The following is a 22,476-nucleotide window of genomic DNA, read 5'->3' as shown; positions in this document are numbered from 1 at the left end:
CCCATCCCGTCATGCACCGGGCCTCAAGACCCTCCCACCGCCGGGCCATAGAGAGGAACCGGTTCGCGAGACCCTCGGTGGATCCTTCAAGGCTCGAGAGCCGCCAAAGTTGGAGGGACTGGAGGGATCGGGAACCTGGGCTAAGACGTGGCCTTCCAGGCACCCGGCAGAGCGCAGGCGGGGAGAGAGGAGCCGCCGCAATTCGGGTCAGGCACATACGAGGGCAGCCACTAGCGCCGTCCCAGAAGCCCGTGCGCCTCCCCGGGTCCTGACGGGCCTCCGGGTCTTCCGCCGCACGTGTCTTCAGCGCGATGCCCAAATCCAAGCGAGACAAGAAAGGTAAGTTCGGGGACCCCCGTCATGGAGTACACGGGGACATGGATGAGACATCAGGGCCTCTCTAAGGAGTCCGCCGGCCGGGATAGCGGGTTGGCGTCGGCAGGTCATCGAGAGAGCTGGAGCCTGGGCCGGGCGTACAGGCAGCTCCTGAAACAGAGTCTTTTATCCCAGGCTCGCCTCGAACTCGCCAACGACGATAGTCTTTAACTGCTGCCTCTGCCTCCCGAGTGCTGAGATTACAGGCATACACCACTAAACCTATTTATGCTGAGCTAGGGTTGGAACACAGAACACTCAATGCTTAGGCAAGCACTACCCGCTGAGCACCGAGCTGCATCCCCTTGGCGCGTACGCTCGCCTGTTTTGTGTTTGAGACAGGATCTTGTGATGTAGCTCAGATTTGCCGCGTAGACCAAGCAGGTCTCAAAACTCAGGGGCTTCCAATTAACCTCAACTTCTCCAGAATGTAAGGATTTGGCAGGCGCGCTTCAGTGTACCTGCTTGCGGCTACTGCATTTTAAGTTTGTTTTTTAAATCCTGGCGCCTTGAACTCTTCCTCCATCTGTCTGGTGGCGCCCGAATAACAGTATGGGCCACCACATCAGCTAGCCGACTGACACTTGTGGGTGTTCCGAGACAAGACAGTTGGACGAAAAGGATCTGGCTCCAAGCTCGCCGCTTTAGTTAAGTGTTTGTGCCTCCTGTGCTCCTGTCAGGTGACTAGTTTGTCTGGTAGTCAAAGTGGAATAGGTGCAGATGATACTGTTTTTTTATAATGTAGTCAGTAAAGGTCTCGGTGGTGAGATGGAAAAAAAAAATCTGAGAAAAGGGAGTAAACGGCCTATGCAGTTGTCTGTGAGAAGGGTTGTTTTGCAGTTAAAAAAAAATGTTTTATTAATTTATTCATATTACATCTCAGTTGTTAGCCCATCCCTTGTATCCTCCCATTCCTCTCTCCCTCTCGCTTCCCCCTACTCCCCTCCCCTATGTCTGTGACTGAGGGGGACCCCCTCCCCTTGTATATGCTTATAGGGTAACGAGTCCCTTCTTGGTGACCTGTTATCCTTCCTCTGAGTGCCACCAGGCCTCCCCATCTAGGGGACGTGGTCAAAAATGGGGCGCCAGAGTTTGTATGAAAGTCAGACCTCCCTCTCCACTCAACGGTGGAGAATGTCCTGCCCATCGGCTATGTCTGGGTAGGGGTTCGAAGTTTACTGCCTATATTTTCCTTGGCTGGTGCCATAGTTTGAGCAGGACCCAGATCCATCCGTCATAATGTTCTTCTTGTAGGTTTCTAGGACCCTCTGGATCCTTCTATTTTGTTTTGTTTTTCAAGACAGGGTTTCTTTGTGCAGTCTTGGCTGTCCTCGACTCACAATTATAGATCAGGCTGTCTTGGAATTCACAGAGATCCACCTACCTCTGCCTCCCCAAGTGCTGGGATTACAGGCTTGGGAGAAGGGTGTTTTGAATGGAGGGAACACAAAGTGAAAGGGGTCTGTAGTATGGTTAACTTATCATGGGACAAGACGCCAGTGTGGCTGGAGTAAAGTGAACAGAACAGGATTGAAGGGAAAGGAGCAGCCTCTCATGCGGGTTTACTTTGAATGGATCACTTTGGCGCCTCTGAGAGCCTGGAGAATATGAGGGCAGAGGTGGAAGCAGCAAGGTCAGCAACCACCCAGAGAATGCTAAGTTGTACCAGAATCCTAGCAGTCAAGAGTCTGGGGAGTGGCTGCCTCAGTGTGGTTGCCTTGGCCTGTGTGCCTTGTAAAGAGGGACTGTGAGTGGCAGGCAGAGTAGATAAAGGGCCACATCACCTTCGGGGGACACCCAGGGCTTTGTAGAAGTGTGACAAATAGGGCCTCAGTTACTTTTCAGTAGGTGTCCTTGTGCCCCCCACCTACCCGGCATTACTGTCTTCGTGGGCCCAGATTACAAAATTGAGATGTGGGTATGTAATGGAATAGAAAAATAAGGTCCCAATAGGGTCCCAATATACCTGTAATTCCAGCACTTAAGAAACAGAACACTTAAGAAACAGAAACAAGGAAATATCTCGAGTTCAAAGCCAGCCCAAGTAGCATTCTAGTCAATTTTACCTTTAATTAATTAATTAATTAAAATAAAAAAGAGATACTACCCCTATCATCCCATAGTTTGTCCTAGCTATTGATGGCCGGTACACCATGCCCTAGCAGGGAAGGGTCCTGCCTCAGCCAGCAGATTAGGGCTGCCACTGAGCACTCTGTCAGCAGGAATGAGCCCTGCTTCCACACTGCAGTAAATCCACCTGTCAGCCCGTAGGACTAAGGGCGCCTAGTTCGTGACAGGAGATGGACTTAGGGATCTCTGGGTCCGGGAATACTAGATAAGCACTCTGACAGCCTTGAGAACCCGGAGTGGCAGCGCCCATTGCTGACTCCTTCACACTGGCTTAGTTCAGCCACAGCTCCACAGAGGGAAGCAGACTCCTTCTCCAGAGCGGCCAGGTGGACCACTCACCACCATTTCTTTTTCTTGGTTTTAGTTTCCTTAACAAAAACAGCCAAGAAAGGCTTGGAACTGAAGCAGAACCTAATAGAAGAGGTGAGCGCTTGCCCTTTCTTTTTCCTAGTGCGTGTGTGCGTGCGTGCGTTTGGTTGATAGGGTTGGGGTAGGGCTGTCAGCGGTGTTGTAAAAGCAGCAGCAGAGTTTCCAATCCAGCCCTCTTTTCTGCAGCAGTGCCACTGCTACTACTAAAAACTACTCACAGTTTCCCAGCTCTGGTTGGGCTCCCACTGTGTGCCTTGCACAACAGTTGACGGTTTGTGTGTATTTTCCACACTGCCCGCACCATCTCTGTAACTCAGGGCCAGGTGATGTGGTTGCTGTTTTGGACCTGGGGTAACTGAAGCTTATTAGTAAGTTTGTAATGCTGCCCAGTGTGAGAAGGCTGGAAGCCACCAGGTGTGGTTGGTGACTGTGGCAATCCATCTGCAACTGACCCGCTGGCCGGGGAAACAGTCTCCTGGTGCACAGATTCCCTTTTCTTTAGAAATGGAGCTTTACCACAGAGAGACTCAGTCAGCAGCCTGACCAGGACAATGTCTGTCCTTGTTGATAAAGGATGAGTAGCCTTGTGTTTTGATCAGCAGGCCCTCCCTGTGGCAGGTAGATGTTTCTAGATTGACTTAAGTAGACAAAGGAAGCAGGGTGACCGGTCCACATTGGTCATAAAAAAACCGTGGGGTTTGGGTCCCTGCTCTCCTCCTGTAGTAGGTGACCCTAGTGTCAGGCACGTCAGATTAAAGGCTTAAAGCCGCTTCTTCTGCATGAGGCCAGAGTTGCCCGACCCATGCTGCCCCTTCAACTCCAGAGCCTCATGAATTGTCCCACAGCTTCGGAAATGTGTGGACACCTACCAGTACCTCTTCATCTTCTCTGTGGCCAACATGAGGAACAACAAGCTGAAGGACATCCGGAATGCGTGGAAGCACAGCCGGTGAGCGAGGCGAGGGCCCTGGGCAGGAGCGCCTGTTCGCTCTCAGCAGAGAACAGGAGTGGTGCTGAAGAGCAGGATTTACCTTAGGCTGGGCTTTCCCTGAGGTGCTGGGGGACAGGCCTTGGTGGTCACTTGGGAGGTTTCAAGATTGGTTCGTCAGGAAAGTGGCCCCCGGAGTGTGCCATAGTGGTTTAAGAGTGTCGACATGCACATCTGACCCAAAGCAGGCTGCGGTGGGTTGTAGTGCTGGGGCAGGTGGCTCTGGGGTCACTGCACTGCTGCACCAGCTCTTCCGGGGGCTGGGGAACGTGTGTCTGCTAGACATGGGTGGGTCGGGGGTTGAGGTCTGCCGTGAGCTGGCTCAAACTGTTGGCAAGGTGGGGTTCTGTGGATAAGAAACTGAAAACAGGAGTCCTGGGTGGGCTGCACAGAGACCAGAGCCTCTGGCCACACCTCCCTGAGGCCTGGCTCTGGGCTCCCTGAACTCCTAGGCGTTGGCTCACAGGCCCCTTTTTCTTGATGTAGGATGTTCTTTGGCAAAAACAAGGTGATGATGGTGGCCTTGGGGCGAAGCCCATCTGACGAGTACAAAGACAACCTGCATCAGGTAGGCCACGCGCCCTCGCTGCGCAAGGCTGACGTCCAGCTGCCTCTCCTGGGCTTCCCGTTTGCCACCACAGCCATGTGACTGGCCTGTGGCTCAGGGGACAGAAGCTCGGCTTAAGCCTGTGTCCTAGCCCTTTATGGCCTCCTGCCCTACCTGCTAGGAGTTGTACCAATCAGAGAAGTTTTTAGATGGTCCCCAATGTCTGCTGTGGATAAATTGCCCCTAGTGAAGAAGCAGTGGTGTTCACTTTTGTTTTTCAGGTCAGCAGGAAGTTGAGAGGTGAAGTTGGCCTCCTTTTTACCAACCGCACAAAGGAGGAGGTGAATGAGTGAGTGTCTGAGGGATAGAGGGAGGGAAGCTGCGGGTCAGGAAAGGTTGAAGGGATGGTCCAGGTGATAACATCAAATCAGAGCTGCCTCCTGGGAGCCTCCTACAGAAACGGGTTTTGTTTTGGTGTGGTTTTTGGTTTTTCGAGACAAGGTTTCTCTGTGTAGCCTTGGCTGTCCTGGACTAACTTTGTAGACCAGGCTGGCCTCGAACTTACAGCGATCCACCTGCCTCTGCCTCCCGAGTGCTGGGATTTGTAACATGGTTCTTTTATTGTCTCTGGCTGGTCCTCACTGCTGGCTGCCAGTCCACAGCCAGGATGGACAGGGACAGGAGGCTCCAGATGGAGTGCGCTCAAAGGCAGGCTGGACTGAGCTGGATGGCGACACTTCAGGAACTTTACCCTCACCCTTCTCTTCCTTAGGTGGTTCACAAAGTATACAGAAATGGATTTTGCTCGAGCTGGGAACAAAGCAACTTTAACTGTGAGCCTGGATCCGGGACCCCTGAAACAGTTCCCTCACTCCATGGAGCCACAGCTGAGGCAGCTGGGCCTGCCCACTGCCCTCAAGAAAGGTAGGAGGCTAGAGAAGTGGCTCGGGGTTAGAGTACTGGTTGCTCCTCCAGGGGACATGGGTTTGATTCCCAGGGCCTCGTCTGGCCTCCACAGGCACAAGTTTTCACGAGGTACCACAGGCATACATGCAGGCAAAACAACTGTACAGAAGGGAAAGCGGCTTCTCCAGCTTCTCCTGTAAAGGCAGAGCTGCTGAGGACTCACCGCCAGTAGACATGGAGGAGGCAGCCGCGTCCATCTGGGTGCTGAGCTGCAGGGAAGATGACTCAGTGCTGCCCTCCCACAGGTGTGGTGACCCTGCTGTCTGACTATGAAGTTTGCAAGGAAGGTGACGTGCTGACCCCAGAGCAGGCCCGTGTCCTGGTGAGTCTGGGCCTCCAACCTGGGAGAGATTGTAACCTCCTGCTGGGACTTGCTCTGTGCTGATCACAGCTGCTGCTCCTCACTGTTTCCTCTGTCTCTTGCAGAAACTTTTTGGGTATGAGATGGCTGAATTCAAAGTGACCATCAAATACATGTGGGATGCCCAGTCGGGAAGATTCCAGCAGATGGATGATGACCTGCCTGAGAGCGCACCAGAGTCTGAGGGAGAGTCTGAGGAGGAGGATGACAGCTGACTGTCGGCCATCCAGAAAGTTCTTCATTTCCACTGGACCATCCAGGACTGCTGTCACCCCTCTGCAGGGGCGGCTATTTATTTTGCTATAGATAAACATAAGGGGGGTGCTAGGGAGGGCTTTGTTTCTATAAAGAATAAAATGTTGTCCACAGGGTGTTCCCTGTAGACAGCAGGAGTCTCTTTTTAGTAAAAAGGCCCTCAGTTTTGTGCTTCTGCTTGGAGCCAGGGCTGGGCAGCACAGCGCCACAGAGAGCTGACAGTAGCTCCCGGAGTTGGTGTCCCCTCCAGCATTTGCCTGGAATGGGTTTGCTGAGGAAAGTTAATACTCTGGCAGCTTCGTCACTCACACATAAAGGTACGCAAACCAGGGCTAAGACTGACATGCCTGGAACAAGGACCTGTCACTAAAGCAGGGGAAAGCCGCTGCTGGAGGCGGGAACAAACGGTTTCTGAATCCATCTCTCACTGTAGCACAGGCTGGTCTTGAACTTAAAGCAATCCTCTGGCCTCTGCCCCTTAAATGCTAAGATTACAGGTGTGTGCTACCACACCTGACTGGCTAGGAGCTGTTGCACAGGAGGGCTAGAGCTGTAGAACTCAAGTGGTAAAGCATTTGCCTGAGGCCCACAGGTTCCCTCCTTAGCAGGACTACGATGAAGGTTGTTAGGCTTCCTCAGAGTTCCAGACCTCTGTGCCAAAGGAGGGAAGTCCGGAGAGAACAGCACTGAATAAGATGGGCCTTAGGTCTTAACAGTCTTGCCTATAAACCCCAGTACAAGCCAATATGATTGTGCCTGTAATTGAGCACCTCGGGAGGTTAAGGCAGGATTGAAAGTTTGAGGCCGTGCCAGACATGATAGCACATACCTTTAGTCTTACTACTGGGGAGGTAGAGACAGGTCTCTGGATTGGAGGCCAGCTATAGAGCCTGTTTGAAAAAAAGTTGATGACAGATGAGAGGCTGACAAGAAGGTGGTATACACCAGCACCTGCAAGGTGGAGACAAGGAGCTCTGATACATAGCAAATTCAAGGCCAGCCTGGACTGTACGAGAGCCTGTCGTAAGAAGAAAAGGCCAAGAAGTGGTAGCTCAGGCCTTTAATCCCAGCACTCGGGAGGCAGAGGCAGGTGGATCTCTGAGTTCGAGGACAGCCTGGTCTACAAAGTGAGTCCAGGACAACCAAGGCTGCGCAGAGAAACCTTGTCTCGAAAAAAGAAAAGGCCAGGGGGTGGTGGCTCAAACCTTTAATCCCAGCATTTAGGAACCAGTTAAGGACACCCAGGTCTACACAGAGAAACATCTCAAAAGGACCAGAGAAAGGGTTCAGCACATAGAAACACTTGCCACCAAGCCTGACAACACTGCTCAGTACTCACGCACCCACCCTGTCTTTGGAATCTGTTTTTACTTAGGCCAAGGCCCTCTCATTGGGTTGAGCTGAGCCTGGGTTGACCAGGTAGCCTTTAAACTTCTTGTTGCCTGTTCTCTGCACACAGGGTGGTTGTGGAAATTACACAGCCTTCCGTTTCATTGGGGCAGGTCGCACCTAGCTGCTGTCCACTGCTATGGTACTCCGTGGTGGGGCTGGAAAGCACGCTTCTGGTGCCAGAAGGAACCTGGCAATTTTTCTGAGGGAAGCACCGGGCCAAAGCCAAGACCCCTGCTGTGAGGTCCAGCCTCCTTGGTGCCTCTGCCCTCTGAAGACCGGGGACACTCCTGCCCACTTCACTGAGCCCTCAGAAGGACAGCAAGAAGCAAGCTTCAGGCACTTGCAGCCTGGACTACGGCCATGACAGGTAGTAGCTTATTCAACAGAAGTATTGGGGGCAGAGCTCAGCCATCTCTCATGCTCAGTGTATAGGAGGGCAGTAGAAAAACCAACAAGAACAGTAACCTGGATGAAGAGAGAAGAGCTGAATCAGCTCAGGGCCCAGGCAGGCCAGGATAGAGGACAAAGTGGCATGTGGTAACCTCAGCACTTGTCAACTCAGATCCAGCTTAGCGGAAGTAGTTGGGACAATCATGGGCAGTCAGGTCCCAGGCTTGGTCGAAGGCTTCCACGACAGCTGGCTCCAGGGGCCCCTCCTCAATCAAGGCCAAGTTCTGCTGTAATTGCTCCAGACTGGACATGCCCAGGATGACTGCATCGCCATAGGCGCCCTGCAGGGGAGAAAACCAGCTTTTAGCCACCTGCCACCCAATGGCTTCCTGCCTATCCCTTGCTAAGATTGGGCATGTTTTTATTTAAGCCTGTGTTGCTTCTAGGAGAAATGACTACTGCTTCCAAACAGCCAAGGCCTCCCAGGCTCCTCTGCCCTGCAGGACAGTTTGAGAATCACTAAGCCCACACTGAAGAAGGGTTTAGAGAGTGGAAGCTGCGACAGTAGACAGATTGTCCCCAGGGACACAGAGTTGAGTTCTCTCTCCAGGGAGTGCTGGAAAGGGTGGAATAAATTTTTTTAACGTACTTTTCAGAGTTGGGTCTGTGTTTATTTTTCTACCACATGGAGCTATGTAGCCATGGGACTTTATCACTAAACTGGCTTCTCTGAACCAATTTCTCCATATGGAAATTGAGATCATTAGAGCTGGAGGGATGGCTCAACCATTAGAAGCAGTTTCTGCTCTTGCAGAGGACCTGGATTCAGGCACCAGCTCACAACCACCTTTAACTACAATTCCAGGGGACATGCCACCCTCTTCTGGCTTCTGTGGGCACTGCATGCATATGGCACCCATCAGGCAAAGCACTCATACAGACAAAATAAGAATAACTAGATCTTTGAGAGAGAGAAAAAAAGATGACTAGGCTTCACAGAGTCATTGAAGCCTAGGCAGGTAAGCTAGGGCTCACATGGGTCACCTTCCTGGGAGAAGAAGCTGGCCCAGAGAAGACCTAGCCTCAGCTGTAGGCCTCTATCACTTCTCTGCCTCCACCTCCCCCATCTGGCTTCACAGCGGAGGCTGAGCAGCCAGGACCAGCTGGGCTACCTGGAGCTGTGAATGGTGGTACATCCAGCGCAGGGCAGCCGAGGTCATGCTGGGGGCGCCAGTGCCATAGGTGGCCTTCAGGGCCTTCTCCACCAAGGCGATGCCTTTGAAGTGTTCCTCCTTCCAGTAGCTGAGTGAGTGAGGAAGGTGACACGGGGAGGGGTGGGGGAGGTCAGTATGTTGGGGGTCACTAAAGAATGGCCTCTAACCCCTGCATCCCTGAGGTGGCCTATGTCCTCAGAGCCTTATACCCTAAGCATCAGAACACACAGGTCTCCAGGTCCAGGAAGGACACAGAGGACAAGAATCCTGGTATTTTACAGTAACAGTACAGCTCCTGGGCCTGGAGAGATGGCTTAGCAGTTAACATAACTGGCTGCTCTTCCAGAGGTCCTGAGTTCAATTCCCACGCCCAGCCACCTATTATGGGATCTGATGCCCTCTTCTGGTCTAGAGGTGTACATGCAGATAGAGCACTCATATACATAAAGAAATCTTTTTTAAAAATTATAGCAGGCATGGTGGCACACACCTGTAATCCCAGCACTCTGGGAGGCAGAGGCAGGTGGGTTGATGTTGAGTTCGAGGCCAGCTTGGTCTACAGAGTGAGTCTAGGACAGCTAGGGCTACCCAGAGAAACCCTGCTAACATACCTGTGAGCCCTGGGTCACACAAAAGCCTGGTGCAAGCCCTGGGCACCAGTGCAGCTTCTGTGGCCTTGCCTGAGCCACCTCCCCTTCCTGCACTCACTGGTCTACTCACTAGCAAGGGAAACACTCTCCGGGCCAGGCTGTATCAGCAACTTCAAGCTGCAGAGATTTAAGGAGGTGACCATGGTAAAGGCCACCAGGCCTTGATTCTCCAGAAGAGAGCCCTGGGCTCTGGCAGTGTGTGAAAATGACTTCAGAAGCACTGCTCAGGGCCATGGTTTCTACACCCACTAAGAAAAAAAGACTTGCTGGGCGGTGGTGGCGCACACCTTTAATCCCAAGACTCGGGAGACAGAGGCAGGTGGATCACTGTGAGTTCGAGGCCAGCCCTGTCTACAAAGCAAGTCCAGGACAGCCAAGGCTCCACAGAGAAACCCTGTCTCAAAAAAAACTTAGCCAGGCATAGTAGCACACACCTTTAATCCCAGCACTTGGGAGGCAGAGGCAGGCAGATTGCTGCCAGTTCGAGACCTGCCTGGTCTACAAAGTGAGTCTAAAACAGCCAAGGCTACACAGAGAAACCCTGTCTCGAAAAACCAAAAAAAGAAAAAAGACTTAGCAGGGCGTGATAGCACACACCTTTAATCCCAGCACTCAAGGAGGCAGAGGCAGGTGGATTTTTGTGAGTTCGAGGCCAGCCTGGTCTACAGAGTGAGTTCCAGGCCACTCAAGGCTACAGAGAGAAACCCTATCTCAAAAAAACAAAAACAAAAAAATAATAATTGATATTTTTTGTAGTACTGGAAATTGGACACAGGGTGTTGAGCATCCCATCCCCATGCTATAGGCAGGCCTTATACTTGTAATCCTTCTGCCTCAGCTTCCCCAGTCAGACCAAATTTTTAGATACTTAAAATTTGGAACAGGCTATGGTGACAGACACTAATAATCCTAGCTCTTTTGCCATGTGGTAGTGGCCCATGCATCTTTGATCCCAGCATCTCTGAGTTTGAGGGCAGCCTGGTCTACAGAGCAAGTTCCAGGACAGCCAGGGCTACACAAACAACCCCTATCTGAACAAACAAACAAACAAAACAAAAAGAAAAAAAACAAAAACTAGCTCTTCAGACCTGAGGGCAGAAGAATCAGGAGTTTACAGTCATCCTCATCGACAAAGCAAGTTTGAGGCCAGCCCAGGATACAAGAGATCCTGATTCAAGAAAGAAAAGAAAGAAAGAAAAAAAAAAAAAAAAAACAAACGAAGGAAGAAAGAAAGAGCTGGGCCGTGGTGGCACATGCCTTTAATCCCAGCACTTCGGAGGCAGAGGCAGGTAGATCTCCATGAGTTCGAGGCCAGCCTGGACTACAGAGGGAGTTCCAGGACAGCCAGAGCTGTTATACAGAGAAACCCTGTCTCAAAAAACCAAACCAAACAAAAGAAAAGAAAAAAAGGAAGGAAAGAGGGAGGAGTTTGGTCCCAACAGCTGCCCAACTATGAGTAGCTAAGACAATGATGACAATTTTACCACCAAGATTTCACAGGACATAGACTGATCAAGTTAACACCAAGCTCCACGCTCCCACAAGTCCATCTGTTGACCTCTTACTGTTGGCAGTGGACAAGCTCTTCCCAAGAAAGGCACACAGGGCAACAAAAGTACGGAAGTCAAGGGATCCATACAACAGACCAAGAACATCCCTCAAGTGCCCAGGAGAGCTAACATCCAGAGTCTTGGGTCTGAATACCACAGGAGGGCAGATCCCCAGGAAAGCCACCTCGAGGATCCTACTACCTCCATCTAAGGTAACCTTCTTCCTCAGACGCAGCCCCCGCCACAGCTCACCGGTCCATGTTTATCTGAGAAAACTGATTCCCAAAGAATCGACTCTCAGGCTGCTCTGTGTCCTTGTCTTGGTATTTATATCTGCCAGTCAGCAGGCCCCCTGCAGGAAAACAGCAGTCAGACCCTGGTCCAGACTCTTCCCCGAGATAGCCATGTCATTCCCTGCTAGGAACGGCAGAGAAGGGGGCCTGAAAAGAAGGGGACCCAGGCACCCCCTTTCTCAAAGCTCTCCAATTCCCAGGGCCCGGACTGAGCATCTACCACAGCAATATTCCATAAAGTTGGGCCGGGCATGCCCACCCATCCACAGGGCCTGTCCCCATGGCAACCCATACCAGCCAAAGGGTTGAAGGCGTAGAACCTCAGTCCAAAGTGTCTGAGGCAGGGGAGGAGCTCCTTCTCCACCTGCCTGGTGGTGGCGTTGTACATGCCCTGCAGTGAGACATATGGAAAGGGGTGGGGGGACGTGTCAAGAAAAGAGACCTCAAATGTACCTTTGTGAAGCCCCTCAGTTTAGGGGGCGGGAGAGATGACTTAGAGGTTAAGTGCACTAACTTCTCTTCTGGAAATCCTGAGTTCAATTCCCAGCAACCACATGGTGGCTCACAACCATCTATAATGTGATCTGATGCTCTCTTCTGGCCTGCAGGTGCACATAGAGGCAGAGCACTGTATACGTACCAAATAAATAAGTCTTTTTTTTTTTTTTTTAAGTTCCTCAGTTTAGTCCTTAACAATCCTGGACCTTGACAATCAGGGCATAGACCTAGTGATGGGGAGTTTGTGGTTTATAACCATCTAGTCTGTAGTTATGCCCAAAGATCCAGGATCAGCGGAACCTTGGACCCCAAAGTCTGATTGATCCTGGCACACTAGATTCCTCTCACCTGGTACACAGTTGGCATGATCCAGCCATTTTTCTTGCACAGGGTACAGATCTCAGCCACTTCCCAGGAGGCATAGTTGGACAGGCCAAACTCCACAAACTTGCCCTATAGTAGAGAGCCTTTATCACAGGCCAGCTCAAGGAGAGGCTCCATCACAGCCCAGCTCAGCCCAGGAGACCAGGAAGGAGAGACTGACTGAGTGGGGAGCCTGGAGTGAGGTCTGTGCCCAGCTCTGCTGTGTGTTCTCAGCACTCACTCTCCTGGCAGGGTAAAGATGAAAGGGTCAGAGGGCTCAGGGGCCACCCTCACCTCCTGATGCAGCTGGTTGCAGACCTGCAGTGTCTCCTCTATGGGAGTGCTGTGGTCTGGTATGTGTAAGTAGAAGAGGTCCACCCGGGGACACTGCAGCCGCTTCAGTGACGTCTCCAGCTGGAACCGGATATTGTCAAGACGATTTGAAGTCCCAACAGTGGGAACAGACTTTGTGGCAATTTTCACTGTGTATGGGAGGGGGAACAATAGAAGCTAAGAGCTGGGTGGGGGCAGTTTCCTGTGTAAAGTGCTCACTGTGCAAGTAAGAGACAAATGAGAAAGCAGGGCTTGGCAGGGCTGCCTTAAAACTCCCTTGCTGGGGAGAGAAGGCAGACAAGTCCTGGGGCTCACTCTCCAGCCAGTCTTGTAGTGAAAGTTTTGGTCATGTTATTTAAAACATTGGAGGAGCCTTGGTGGCAATTTTCATTTTCCAGGGAGAAAAATGCAAATTCAAGTCACTTTATCAAACACAGTAGCTGTTGTAACAGTTAAGGACCAGAGCTGAGGGCAGGGCATGGTGGAGCAGGCCTCTCATCCCAAGCCGGGGAGATAGAGGCCAGAATGGGGAGCTCAAAGCTTTCCTTGCCTCTGTAGTACAAACGTAGTTCCATATAAGCCACTCTATCAAGAGCAAGGGAGGGGAGAAAGGGAGGGAGTAAGAAATAAACGGAAAAAGACAGAGATATGATTGGGTTCAAATTCCATCTGTGTTAGTAGTAGCTGTGGCCTTGACCTAATTGGCTGCCCCTTCATTCTGCCAACTGTAAGAACAATGACAGAGATAACAGGCCAGGGAGAAGTCCTGATGGTGGAGCAGGCTTATACTGACTGTGGGCATCAGGAGTGGCTGGTATCCTCACTGTGACAACTGCCTATTTGGTACCTGGATGAGGCAAGCTTGGCACTGGTAGAGACAGAAGATTCTGCCCTCAAGGCCTTTGCAGAAAACAGGGCCAGCATTGAGTAGTGAGTGGGATCAGGGCTGGGGGAGAGCATGCAGGTCCACAGTGGGACAGAGCAGGGAGGCGGAGGCTGACCTGGAGGCTCACCAAGCTCCCTCAGAATCTCATCTGAGGGTGACTGGAGAGATGACTCAGAGGTTGAGGACACTGTCTGTTCTGTTCTTCCAAAGGTCCTGAGTTCAATTCCTAGCAACCACATGGTGGCTCACAACCATCTATAACGAATCTGGTGCCCTCTTCTAGCCTGTTGGCTCACATGCAGGCAGAATGCTGTATAAATAATAAATAAATCTTTAAAAAAAAAAGAGAGAGAGAGAGAGAGAGAGAGAGAGAGAGAGAGAGAGAGAGAGCCAGGCGTGGCGGCGCACACCTTTAATTCCAGTACTTGGGAGGCAGAGGCAGGTAGATTGCTGTGAGTTCGAGGCCAGCCTGCTTTACAAAGTGAGTCTAGGACAGCCAAGGCTACACAGAGAAACCCTGTCTCGAAAAACAAACAAACAAACAAAAAACAAAAAAAGAAAAACAAACAAACAAAAAAGAACCTCATTTGAGTGTCTAGGGTGAATAAGAGACTAGCAGAGAAGGATCGGCGAGGCACTCTCTCACAGGGAAGGCGGCTTTAAAAACCATGAGCATGAAGGGCCCGGGTGGGAGCCATGCCTGCCACCCTAGGTGCCAGAACACCAGGTCTGGGGGAGGGGTGGGCGGGGGACACAGGAAATGGGAAAAGGCAACAGACCAGAAGCAAAACCGCCCTGAAGCATCCCACATCCAGTCCTGACTTTAGATTAGGGGTTCAGGGGGCCCCTGAATACTTTCAGGTCCAGAGCTTTGTGGCCCTCTTAAGATATTTTGAAAGATGACCCCGAATCCATCATGGATGATAGGCAGGTCTAATCAGCTCCAGGGGCCATCTGCGTGTGTCCTGGGTCTCCTCTCCCTGGCCCTGCTGAGAAGCCCAGTTGGATGCTGGGATGATGGACTCACGCATGGATGGAAGGATGGATGATTGGATGGACGGATGCATGAATAGATGGATGGAAGGATGGATGGATACATGGATGCATGGACAGATGAATGGAAGGATGGATGGATGGATAGATGGTGGGTGGATAGGTAGATGGATGGGTGGATGGATGGATGGATAGGCAGATGGATCCATGGATGGATCCATGGATGGATGGATAGATGATGGGCAGATGGGTAGATAGATGGGTGGATGGATAGAAGAATGGATGGATGGATAGGATGGATGGATGGATAGATGGGTAGATGGATGATGGAAGGCAGAAAGGAAGGGTGGATGGATGGATGGATGGATGGATGGATGGATGGATGGGCAAAAGGAACTTTCCATAATTGAAAAGTCAGTTCAGCAGCCCAGAGGCAGTCAGTGGAGCCCTTGAGACAGGAGGAATCACACACTTGGGATTTTTCCATGTTTGCCTCCTTTACCTACTCTCTCTGATGGGATATCAACTTCAGACCTGAGCTGTGGCTCTGGCCCAACCAGCCCTGAACTCAAGCAGAGGGCGGAGAGTCAAAGCCGAAAAAGCAATCATAAGTCAGATCCAGGTTCTCACCGCGCTGGTGTGTAATGCGTATAATGCTAGCACTCTAAAGCCTGAGGCAGGAGACCCTAGGCTGGGCTACATGCAAATCCTAGGCTCTCCTGGCTGCGTAGAGAGATCCTTTCACAAAAGACAAAAACAAAACTCATCTTTTTTTTTTTTTTTTAAGCTAGGAGGCAGCCAGGAGATCTTGAAAAAGTGAGGCCCTCAGTGCACAGGTCTGCTTCTATCCTGGATCCCCCCCCCACTGTGCTGTGAATCTAGGAGCAAACCTCAAGAGGAGTGTGGGTGAGAGTGCAGAGGCTGAGGGAGGAGAGTTCTATAGAGAGCAAAGCGCCAGCCCAGGGAAGTGCAGTTCCACGACTTGAGAAGCTGAGGCAGGGGACCAACTGAGTGAGTCAAGATAGCTGCATCACTCCAGGCTCTTTGTGGGGCTACTACTGTTGCTCCTCAGGCCGCTACCCTGGTGAAGCAGGGGGCCTTGCCACCAACCAAGATGTACCAGATCTAGGGCCATTATTTAAAAAGGAAAGCAGGTTTCCGTCTGGGTTGGTGCTGAGCAGTTTTCCACAAAAGAGGAGCCCTGTAGATCAGCGGCATCTGCTGGGCGGCACCCGGGAGCCCAGAGACATGCTAGCCACAGGTTCCAGGCTGGGCCATGGTTAGGCACATCGTGTGGAGAGGGTCCTAGGTCCCTTTTTGCGGAAGAACGTGTGGAAAGAGACTGTCAAGGTGTGTAAAGCTAAGCATGCCTGAAGAGTTTGCATGCAATTCTCAGAACTCTTGGGTGGACAAGGGGGAAATCAGAGCTCCGGGAGGCGGACGAAGTTGTGCTGGGGCAGGGAGATGACAGGTGTGTCGGTTACCTTTGCAGCCACTCTGGCCCAGCCCGAGCCCCAGGCCGCCTAGGATAGTCTCAGTCTGCCCGTCCACATACACGAAGGCGGTGTCTATCTCGGTGTAGCCGCGCTCCAGGAAGGCGCGCACCGAAGCAGCGCTGGAGGTCACGTCCATGCGGCGCCCCATCTCCATGGTACCCAGCACAGTAGTAAGCCGGGTCTGCGACATGGTGACCGCGGTAGACGTGGCAGAAACTGAAGGATAAAAGAGGAAGCTGGATCCAGCAGTCGGCAGCTCTAGCCTGTGCTGCAGCGTCCACAACTACAGCAGCCGGCTGTGGCCACGCCCGTGGGGCGGGGCGAGCAAAGGTAGGGTGGGATTGGGCGGGCTGTTGCACGCGATTTGGGTAGAGCTGGGGCACCTGGAACTATGTAGTAGGTCCCCAAGAGCTAAGTTGAAGGCAAACGCAAAGGCTGAAAGCTAGCACCCCTTCCTTGTTCTCTCTGCCTCACTCCTGAGCCACTCTGGGTCTCTGTCACCGCCTATAAGGAATTTAGGGGGCAGGTGACCTCATGCCCTTAATCCCAGCACTTTGGAGACTGACTCAGGAAGATTGCCACAGTTTTTTTTTTGTTGTTTTTTTTTCGTTTGTTTTTTTATTGTAGTGAATTCATTAACTAACAAAATCCAGGTGTATGGCATGGACTTGTCACCTCTGCACCCAGGAAGTGAAGCGGAGACAGGAAGGTTAAAAATTCAAAGTAGCCAGCCTGGTCTACAAAGCGAGTCCAGGACAGCCAAGGCTACACACACACACACACACACACACACACACACACACAAACCTGTCTCAAAAAACAAAATAGAACAAAAAAAAATTTTTTTTTTCTAAGTCCACCTTGGCTATAAACCAAGTTTGAGGCTATCCTGGACTGCAAAAGGCCTGCTCTTAGAAACAAAAACAAACAGTTTAATAGGTGAGCTGAGGTTTGGGCATAGGTCAGGTATACTCTTGCCAAGCATGTGAGAGGTCCTGCGAGGGTGAGGGACGGAAGAGAAGGGTAGAGGCTGGCACCTCCTATCAGTCCTACACCCAGGTTTTTACCAAAGGTTAGAGGAAATGATTCAGCAATTTATTCTTCTGGGTTATTTTTTTAATTCATGGAAACGAAACGGCTATGTTTACACAAAAGCTTTTATACACGTGTTTCTTTGGCGTTTTTTATTTGCTTTTGCTTTTTTCCAACCATAGGTAAATATATACGTGCATGCGTAAGACAAACACATATATATGCATATACTTGAAAGAGTCTCCTGCGTCCAGGTTGGCTTCAACTCACAATGTAGTTGCGGAGGACCTTAGTCATGGGATGACAGGTGCGAGCAGTCACACCAGGATGACGTGGCGCTGAACCACCCTTCCAACTGAGCTACGTCTCCGGCCCTAGAGAGGAGTGTGTGGTTGTTCCTTGTATGTGGCAAAACAGCGAAACAACCCAAATGTCCCTCGAGGGTTAGAATCGGCAAGAGAGCTAAGCTGGGAAGTCACGGTGACAGATGAATCTCAGCTGGTGAAAGAAGCCCGGCTCGGGGCCACACGCCATGATTCCATGTGTATGGCACTGCTGCAAAAAAAGCTATAGCAGAGCAGAAAACAGAAAGGGGCTAGACAGAGGGCTCAGCAGCTACAAGCCATCGTACAGTGGCTCACAACTATCTGTAAGTCCAGTTCCAGAGCGCTCAGTACCGTCTTTGGCCTCCTGTAACAGAGTCCCAGACCTTAGCACAACTGACTCCATGATGAAAGTACCATTCAGGCCATAAAACTCAGCACCACCTGCCAAATATGAAGACAAAGACCTAATCCATCAAAGTCTCTTGCCAGAGCAGCCATGTTCTGAAGTAAAATTCCTCTAGATTTGGTAGCAAATATTTTTGTTTTTGGGTTTTGTTTTGTTTTGTTTTTAATATTTTATTTAATTTTAATTTATGTGTGTTAGTGTGAGGGTGTCAGATCTCTAAAGGGTTACAGACAGTTGTGAGCTGCCTTGTGGGTGCTGGGAATTGAACCCGGGTCCTTTGGAAGAGCAGGCAGTGCTCTTAACCACTGAGCCATCTCTCCAGCCCCCTTGTTTTGTTTTTTTAAGACAGAGTTTTTCTGTGTAGCCTTGGCTATTCTGGATTCACTTTGTGGACCAGGCTGGCCTCGAACTCAGAGCTCCAAATGTCTCTGCCTCCCAATTGCTGGGATGTACCACCCTGCCTGGTGGTAACAAATAATTTTACCATTTATTAAAACTATGCTAACTGGTCAGTGGTGGCACACACCTTCAATCCCAGCACTTGGGAGTCAGAGGCAGGTGGATCTCTGAGTTTGAGGGTAGCCTAGTCTACAGAACAAGTTTAAGGACAACCAGAGTTACACAGAAGAAACCCTGCCTGGAAAAAGAGAGAGGGAGAGAGAGAGAGAGAGCGCAGCACAACTGTTGGAGGTTGGTCTCACGCTATGTATTTTGATGCTAATTGCTGGCTCCCACGGTCTAGTTGTTGCCTACTTGATTGGCTGAATAAAAGACTACACCTGGGCAAGGCAGAAGGAGTGGGCTCCAAGGTTCCAGGGCTTTGAGGAGGAAGAAGCAGCCAGGAACGGAAAAGGATGAAGGAGGAGGATCGCCATAGCATAGGAAAGAGCCATACGGACCCGGAGGAGGAACTCTGAAGTTCCACATGAAAGGACAATCTATGAACAACCAGATGAGCAACCTGAGCAAATATTTGGGAGTATGGATGAGAGGTAGCCCAAATAGAAATTATTAGAAGTAGATGGCACGGATGGAGGCCGGGATGAAAATGAGGATAGCTTAGGGGGTAATAGCTGCCCTGTCCCTATTATAGAATACAGCAGGTGCCTGTGTCTTTATTGATTGTGAAAGCAGGTTAGATAATATCGTCATAATCATTATAAGCCTAGAATAAACATCTATTAGGCCATACCATTAGACTAACAGCAACAGAGAGACAAACAAGTACCAACTGCTGAACCATCTCTCTAGCCCAATCTTTTTTTTTTTTTTTTTTTTTTTTCTGTCTGTGTAGCCTTGGATGTCCTGGAACTCACTCTGTAGAGCAGGCTGGCCTCAAGCTCACGGAGATCCACCTGCCTCTGCCTCCTGAGTGCTGGAATCCACGGCCTGTGCTACCACCGCCCAGCTTTTACAACTTGTTTCTCCATCATAAGGTCTGAGGTTTGGATCCCAGCACCCGTATTGGATGGCACACACTGCCTGTAACTTTAGTTCCAAGGGACCCAACTTCCTCTCCTGGCCTCTGTGTAACTCTGTGTAACCACATGCACATGCGCGCACACACTCATATAGACGCACACATACAAATAAGATAAATCATTTGGTTTGTTTTTGAGACATGATCTTGATAAGTAGCCTTGGCGGGGCTTGAACTCGTGTAGATCCAGCTGCCTCTGCCTCTGCCTCCTAAGTGCTCAAACTAACAGTGTGTGCCACTACACTTGGCTTGACACTATTTTAAAGAAAAAAATAACTGTACATGTATAGTTAAAAATACATAAACCCAGCACTTGTGAGGCAGAGGCAGGCAGATTGCTGTGAGTTTGAGGCTGGTCTCGTCCACAAAGTTAGTCCAGGACAGCCAGGGCAACAGAAAGAAACCCTGTCTCGAAAAAAACAAAACTGTGCATGCCTTTCATCCCAGCACTAGGGAGGCAGAGGCAAGCAGATCTCTCTGAATTCGAGGCCAGCCTGGTCTATAGAGGGAGTTCCAGGACAGCCAGAGCTACACAGAGAAACCCTGCCACCAAAAAACAAAAACAACAAACAAATAAAGCAAAACACTGCCATTCAGGACACATAACAGGCTGGAGTCTGAGGTGAGGAGGTTCAGTCAGTATTCATGGTGTTGAGTGATGTGATTGAAGAACCAGACCACCTCCCTCTTAGGCTTAAAAGCCATCTTATAGTAAAGACAATCTAGGCTCACTACTGTTTATGATTAAACCTGTTTCTCAGGGATTGGGCTATGGAACCTTAACTACAAGTGGTTCTTTACTGCCTGTTCCAGGAATGGCAATCCTGTCTTTGTTTCAGAAAGATTTTATAGCCATCTTGCAAGCCTACCTTTGATTCAAAAGGTTATATGACCACCATTGACTTCCTTATTATGACTACCTGATGTTATGACTACCTTATTATGCCCAGCTTGCAACAATGTCTCTGTTTTCAGACATAGACATGGAGGGACTAACTTGGTAGACATATGGTTCTGCTCCTGTAATGCTGCCTGTTTTGCTCACTACCCTCCCCCACCCCCATTTAGAACCTCCTTATCCCTGAGCCTTGTCTTTCTCACATCCAATGCTGACCTCTTAAACTCCGCCTTAGGGGGAAAGCAGCCTGTGTATAGGAATAAAGAAGCTTGCTTTAATGCATTTGGCCATGATGATTTAGGTCTATGGTCTTTCTCCTCCAGTCTTTGGGATTAACAGTGATGGTGTGTCCAGTGAAAAGTGTACACTGGAACCAAGTGTAGGGGAGTGCATGAGGCAGCACCAGTGGGCATTGCCACAAACGTCTCAAAACCACTTCATATATGATTTTGGCTGCACATTCAGTCTTTGTGTCTTTAAAAACCTGGGACTGAGCTGGGTGATTGTGGCACACACTTTGAATTACAGCCCTTGGGAGACAGAGACAGATGGGACTCTTGAGCTCAAGGCCAGCCTGCTCTACAGAGTGAGTTCAAGGACAGCCAGGGCTACACAGAGAAACCCTGTCTCACAAAACAAAACAAAAAGAAAGACAGATAGATAGAAAGAAAAAAGAAAGAAAAGAGAGATCTGAGTACTGATTCTTTGACGTTAATTATATATTTTCTATATGACTTAGCAAGGGCATTTGTGGGCATTTATTTACATAAAGTCAACACAATGATTCAGCCTCTGATTTACCAAAAATTAGTGGAAATGGTTCAGCAAATCCATGCTTTCAGTCTTGTTCTGTTATTTTACATGATGGCTCACTGTATAGATCAGGCTGGCTTCAAACTCAGAGAGATCCACCTGCCTCAGCATCAAGTGCTAGGATAAAGGTATATGCCACCAAGGCCAGGTCATTCTCTCTCTTTTTAAAAATAATTTATTTATATTTATTTCACATGCGTTTGTGTTTTGCCTGCATGTATGTCTGTGTGAGGGTGTCAGATCTTGGAGTTACAGACAGTTGTGAGCTGCCATGTGGGTGCTGGGAAATGAACCCAGGTCCTTTGGAAAAGCAGTCAGTGCTCTTAACCACTGAGCCACCTCTCCAGCCCTTGAGTCCTTTTTCAATCCAACCACTTCTAATAGCCTTCCTGGATGTCAGTGGTGTGAATGTGAGGAGCTTTGTTATTGTTACAAAGAAGACAAGTAAACTCTAGTCCTGAGATAAATATTAGGGCCAGCAAGAGGTCTCAGCAGTAAAGGTGCTTGCTGCCAACTCTAATGACCCAAGTTCGATCCCCAGGACCCTAAGGCCCCTGAAGGGAGGCCAGTTGAATTGCCTGCACACCAACATAACACAAAGCCCCGCATCTTGTGTTTCTTCATTAGTTCAATGATTGATATCAGGGCTGTTATGAATACTGCTGCTGTGAACATTGAGGGGCCATAGGTTTTTCTGTCTTTCAAGACTGTAGCTAAGGGATGAAATCCCTGGGTTATTTCAGAGAATTTCTATTTTGGCGCTCCCTCTCTCTCTCTCTCTCTCTCTCTCTCTCTCTCTCTCTCTCTCTCTCTATATATATATATATATATATATATATATATATATATATATATACACACATACATATATCATTGATTCATTTATTTATGAGGCGGGATCTCATTCTTACCCAAGCTGGACTAGCCATCACAGCAATCCTCCTGCCTCAGCCTCCTAAGTGCTGGAATCACAAGCATGCACCACCATGCTCAGCTTTGCGTTCACTCTCCCTTTCGAGACACCACTGCTTCTTCTCCAGTCTCAGCGTGTATGAAGTTCCAAATTTCTCTAACCCTAACTACAGACTGCTCTCACTGATGAGCCACGTCGGCGTGTTAAGTGGTCCTGATGTGCTTGTCCTCAGCAGATGTCAAGCAGGGTTGCATGTGTTCATCACCAGGTATATACATCTTCTTTGGAGAGTGGTCTATTCAGATACTTGGCTAGTTGTTTACATGAGTTGTCCATCTATTCTGGAGACAGGGTCTCACTGTGTAGCCCCGGCTTGCCTGGAACTCACTATGGACACTAGGCTGGCCTTGAATTCCTACATCTCTGCCTGCCTCTGCTTCCCACGTGCTGGAATTCGAGACATGTATAAAAACTAGACTTCCTCCTCCTCCTCCTCTTCCTCCTCTTCCTGAAGAGTGGGTTTGGACCCGTTAGAGCTGGAGTTACAGGCAGTTGGAAG

General features: G+C 50.0%; 2 protein-coding genes across 2 annotated transcripts; one reads left to right on the top strand and one right to left on the bottom strand.

Annotated features, from left to right (window-relative positions):
* The first annotated feature begins 125 nt into the window (after positions 1-125).
* Mrto4 (MRT4 homolog, ribosome maturation factor) lies at positions 126-6,146 on the top strand. The gene is made up of 8 exons (XM_051171742.1): positions 126-339; positions 2,870-2,928; positions 3,720-3,823; positions 4,349-4,430; positions 4,691-4,758; positions 5,182-5,333; positions 5,621-5,697; positions 5,802-6,146. The coding sequence occupies exons 1-8, from the start codon at positions 312-314 to the stop codon at positions 5,949-5,951; spliced, it is 720 nt and encodes a 239-aa protein (XP_051027699.1). The 5' UTR covers positions 126-311; the 3' UTR covers positions 5,952-6,146.
* A 1,772-nt stretch (positions 6,147-7,918) lies between these two features.
* Positions 7,919-16,273, bottom strand: LOC127212023 (aflatoxin B1 aldehyde reductase member 3-like). The gene is made up of 7 exons (XM_051172138.1): positions 16,038-16,273; positions 12,636-12,823; positions 12,327-12,431; positions 11,775-11,871; positions 11,440-11,539; positions 8,946-9,075; positions 7,919-8,114 (listed from the first exon to the last, which is right to left on the bottom strand). Exons 1-7 carry the CDS (start codon positions 16,237-16,239, stop codon positions 7,953-7,955), a joined length of 984 nt encoding a protein of 327 aa, XP_051028095.1. The 5' UTR covers positions 16,240-16,273; the 3' UTR covers positions 7,919-7,952.
* Between the last annotated feature and the right edge of the window lie 6,203 nt (positions 16,274-22,476).

The sequence above is a fragment of the Acomys russatus genome, chromosome 29, assembly GCF_903995435.1.
Source record: "Acomys russatus chromosome 29, mAcoRus1.1, whole genome shotgun sequence".
Classification (NCBI taxonomy): domain Eukaryota; kingdom Metazoa; phylum Chordata; class Mammalia; order Rodentia; family Muridae; genus Acomys; species Acomys russatus.
The sequence above is the reverse complement of the archived record's forward strand: the minus strand, read 5'-3'. Positions and strand labels throughout refer to the sequence as shown.

Excerpts from the sequence above, each read along its gene's own strand:
- Mrto4 (XM_051171742.1), top strand. The coding sequence starts at position 312 with ATGCCCAAATCCAAGCGAGACAAGAAAG. Across the intron at positions 4,431-4,690 it reads ACAAAGACAACCTGCATCAG|GTCAGCAGGAAGTTGAGAGG; the intron begins GTAGGCCACGCG and ends TTTGTTTTTCAG. Across the intron at positions 5,698-5,801 it reads CAGAGCAGGCCCGTGTCCTG|AAACTTTTTGGGTATGAGAT; the intron begins GTGAGTCTGGGC and ends TGTCTCTTGCAG.
- LOC127212023 (XM_051172138.1), bottom strand. The coding sequence starts at position 16,239 with ATGTCGCAGACCCGGCTTACTACTGTGCTGGGTACCATGGAGATGGGG. Across the intron at positions 12,824-16,037 it reads GGGCCAGAGTGGCTGCAAAG|TGAAAATTGCCACAAAGTCT; the intron begins GTAACCGACACA and ends TCCCATACACAG. Across the intron at positions 11,872-12,326 it reads TCATGCCAACTGTGTACCAG|GGCATGTACAACGCCACCAC; the intron begins GTGAGAGGAATC and ends GTCTCACTGCAG.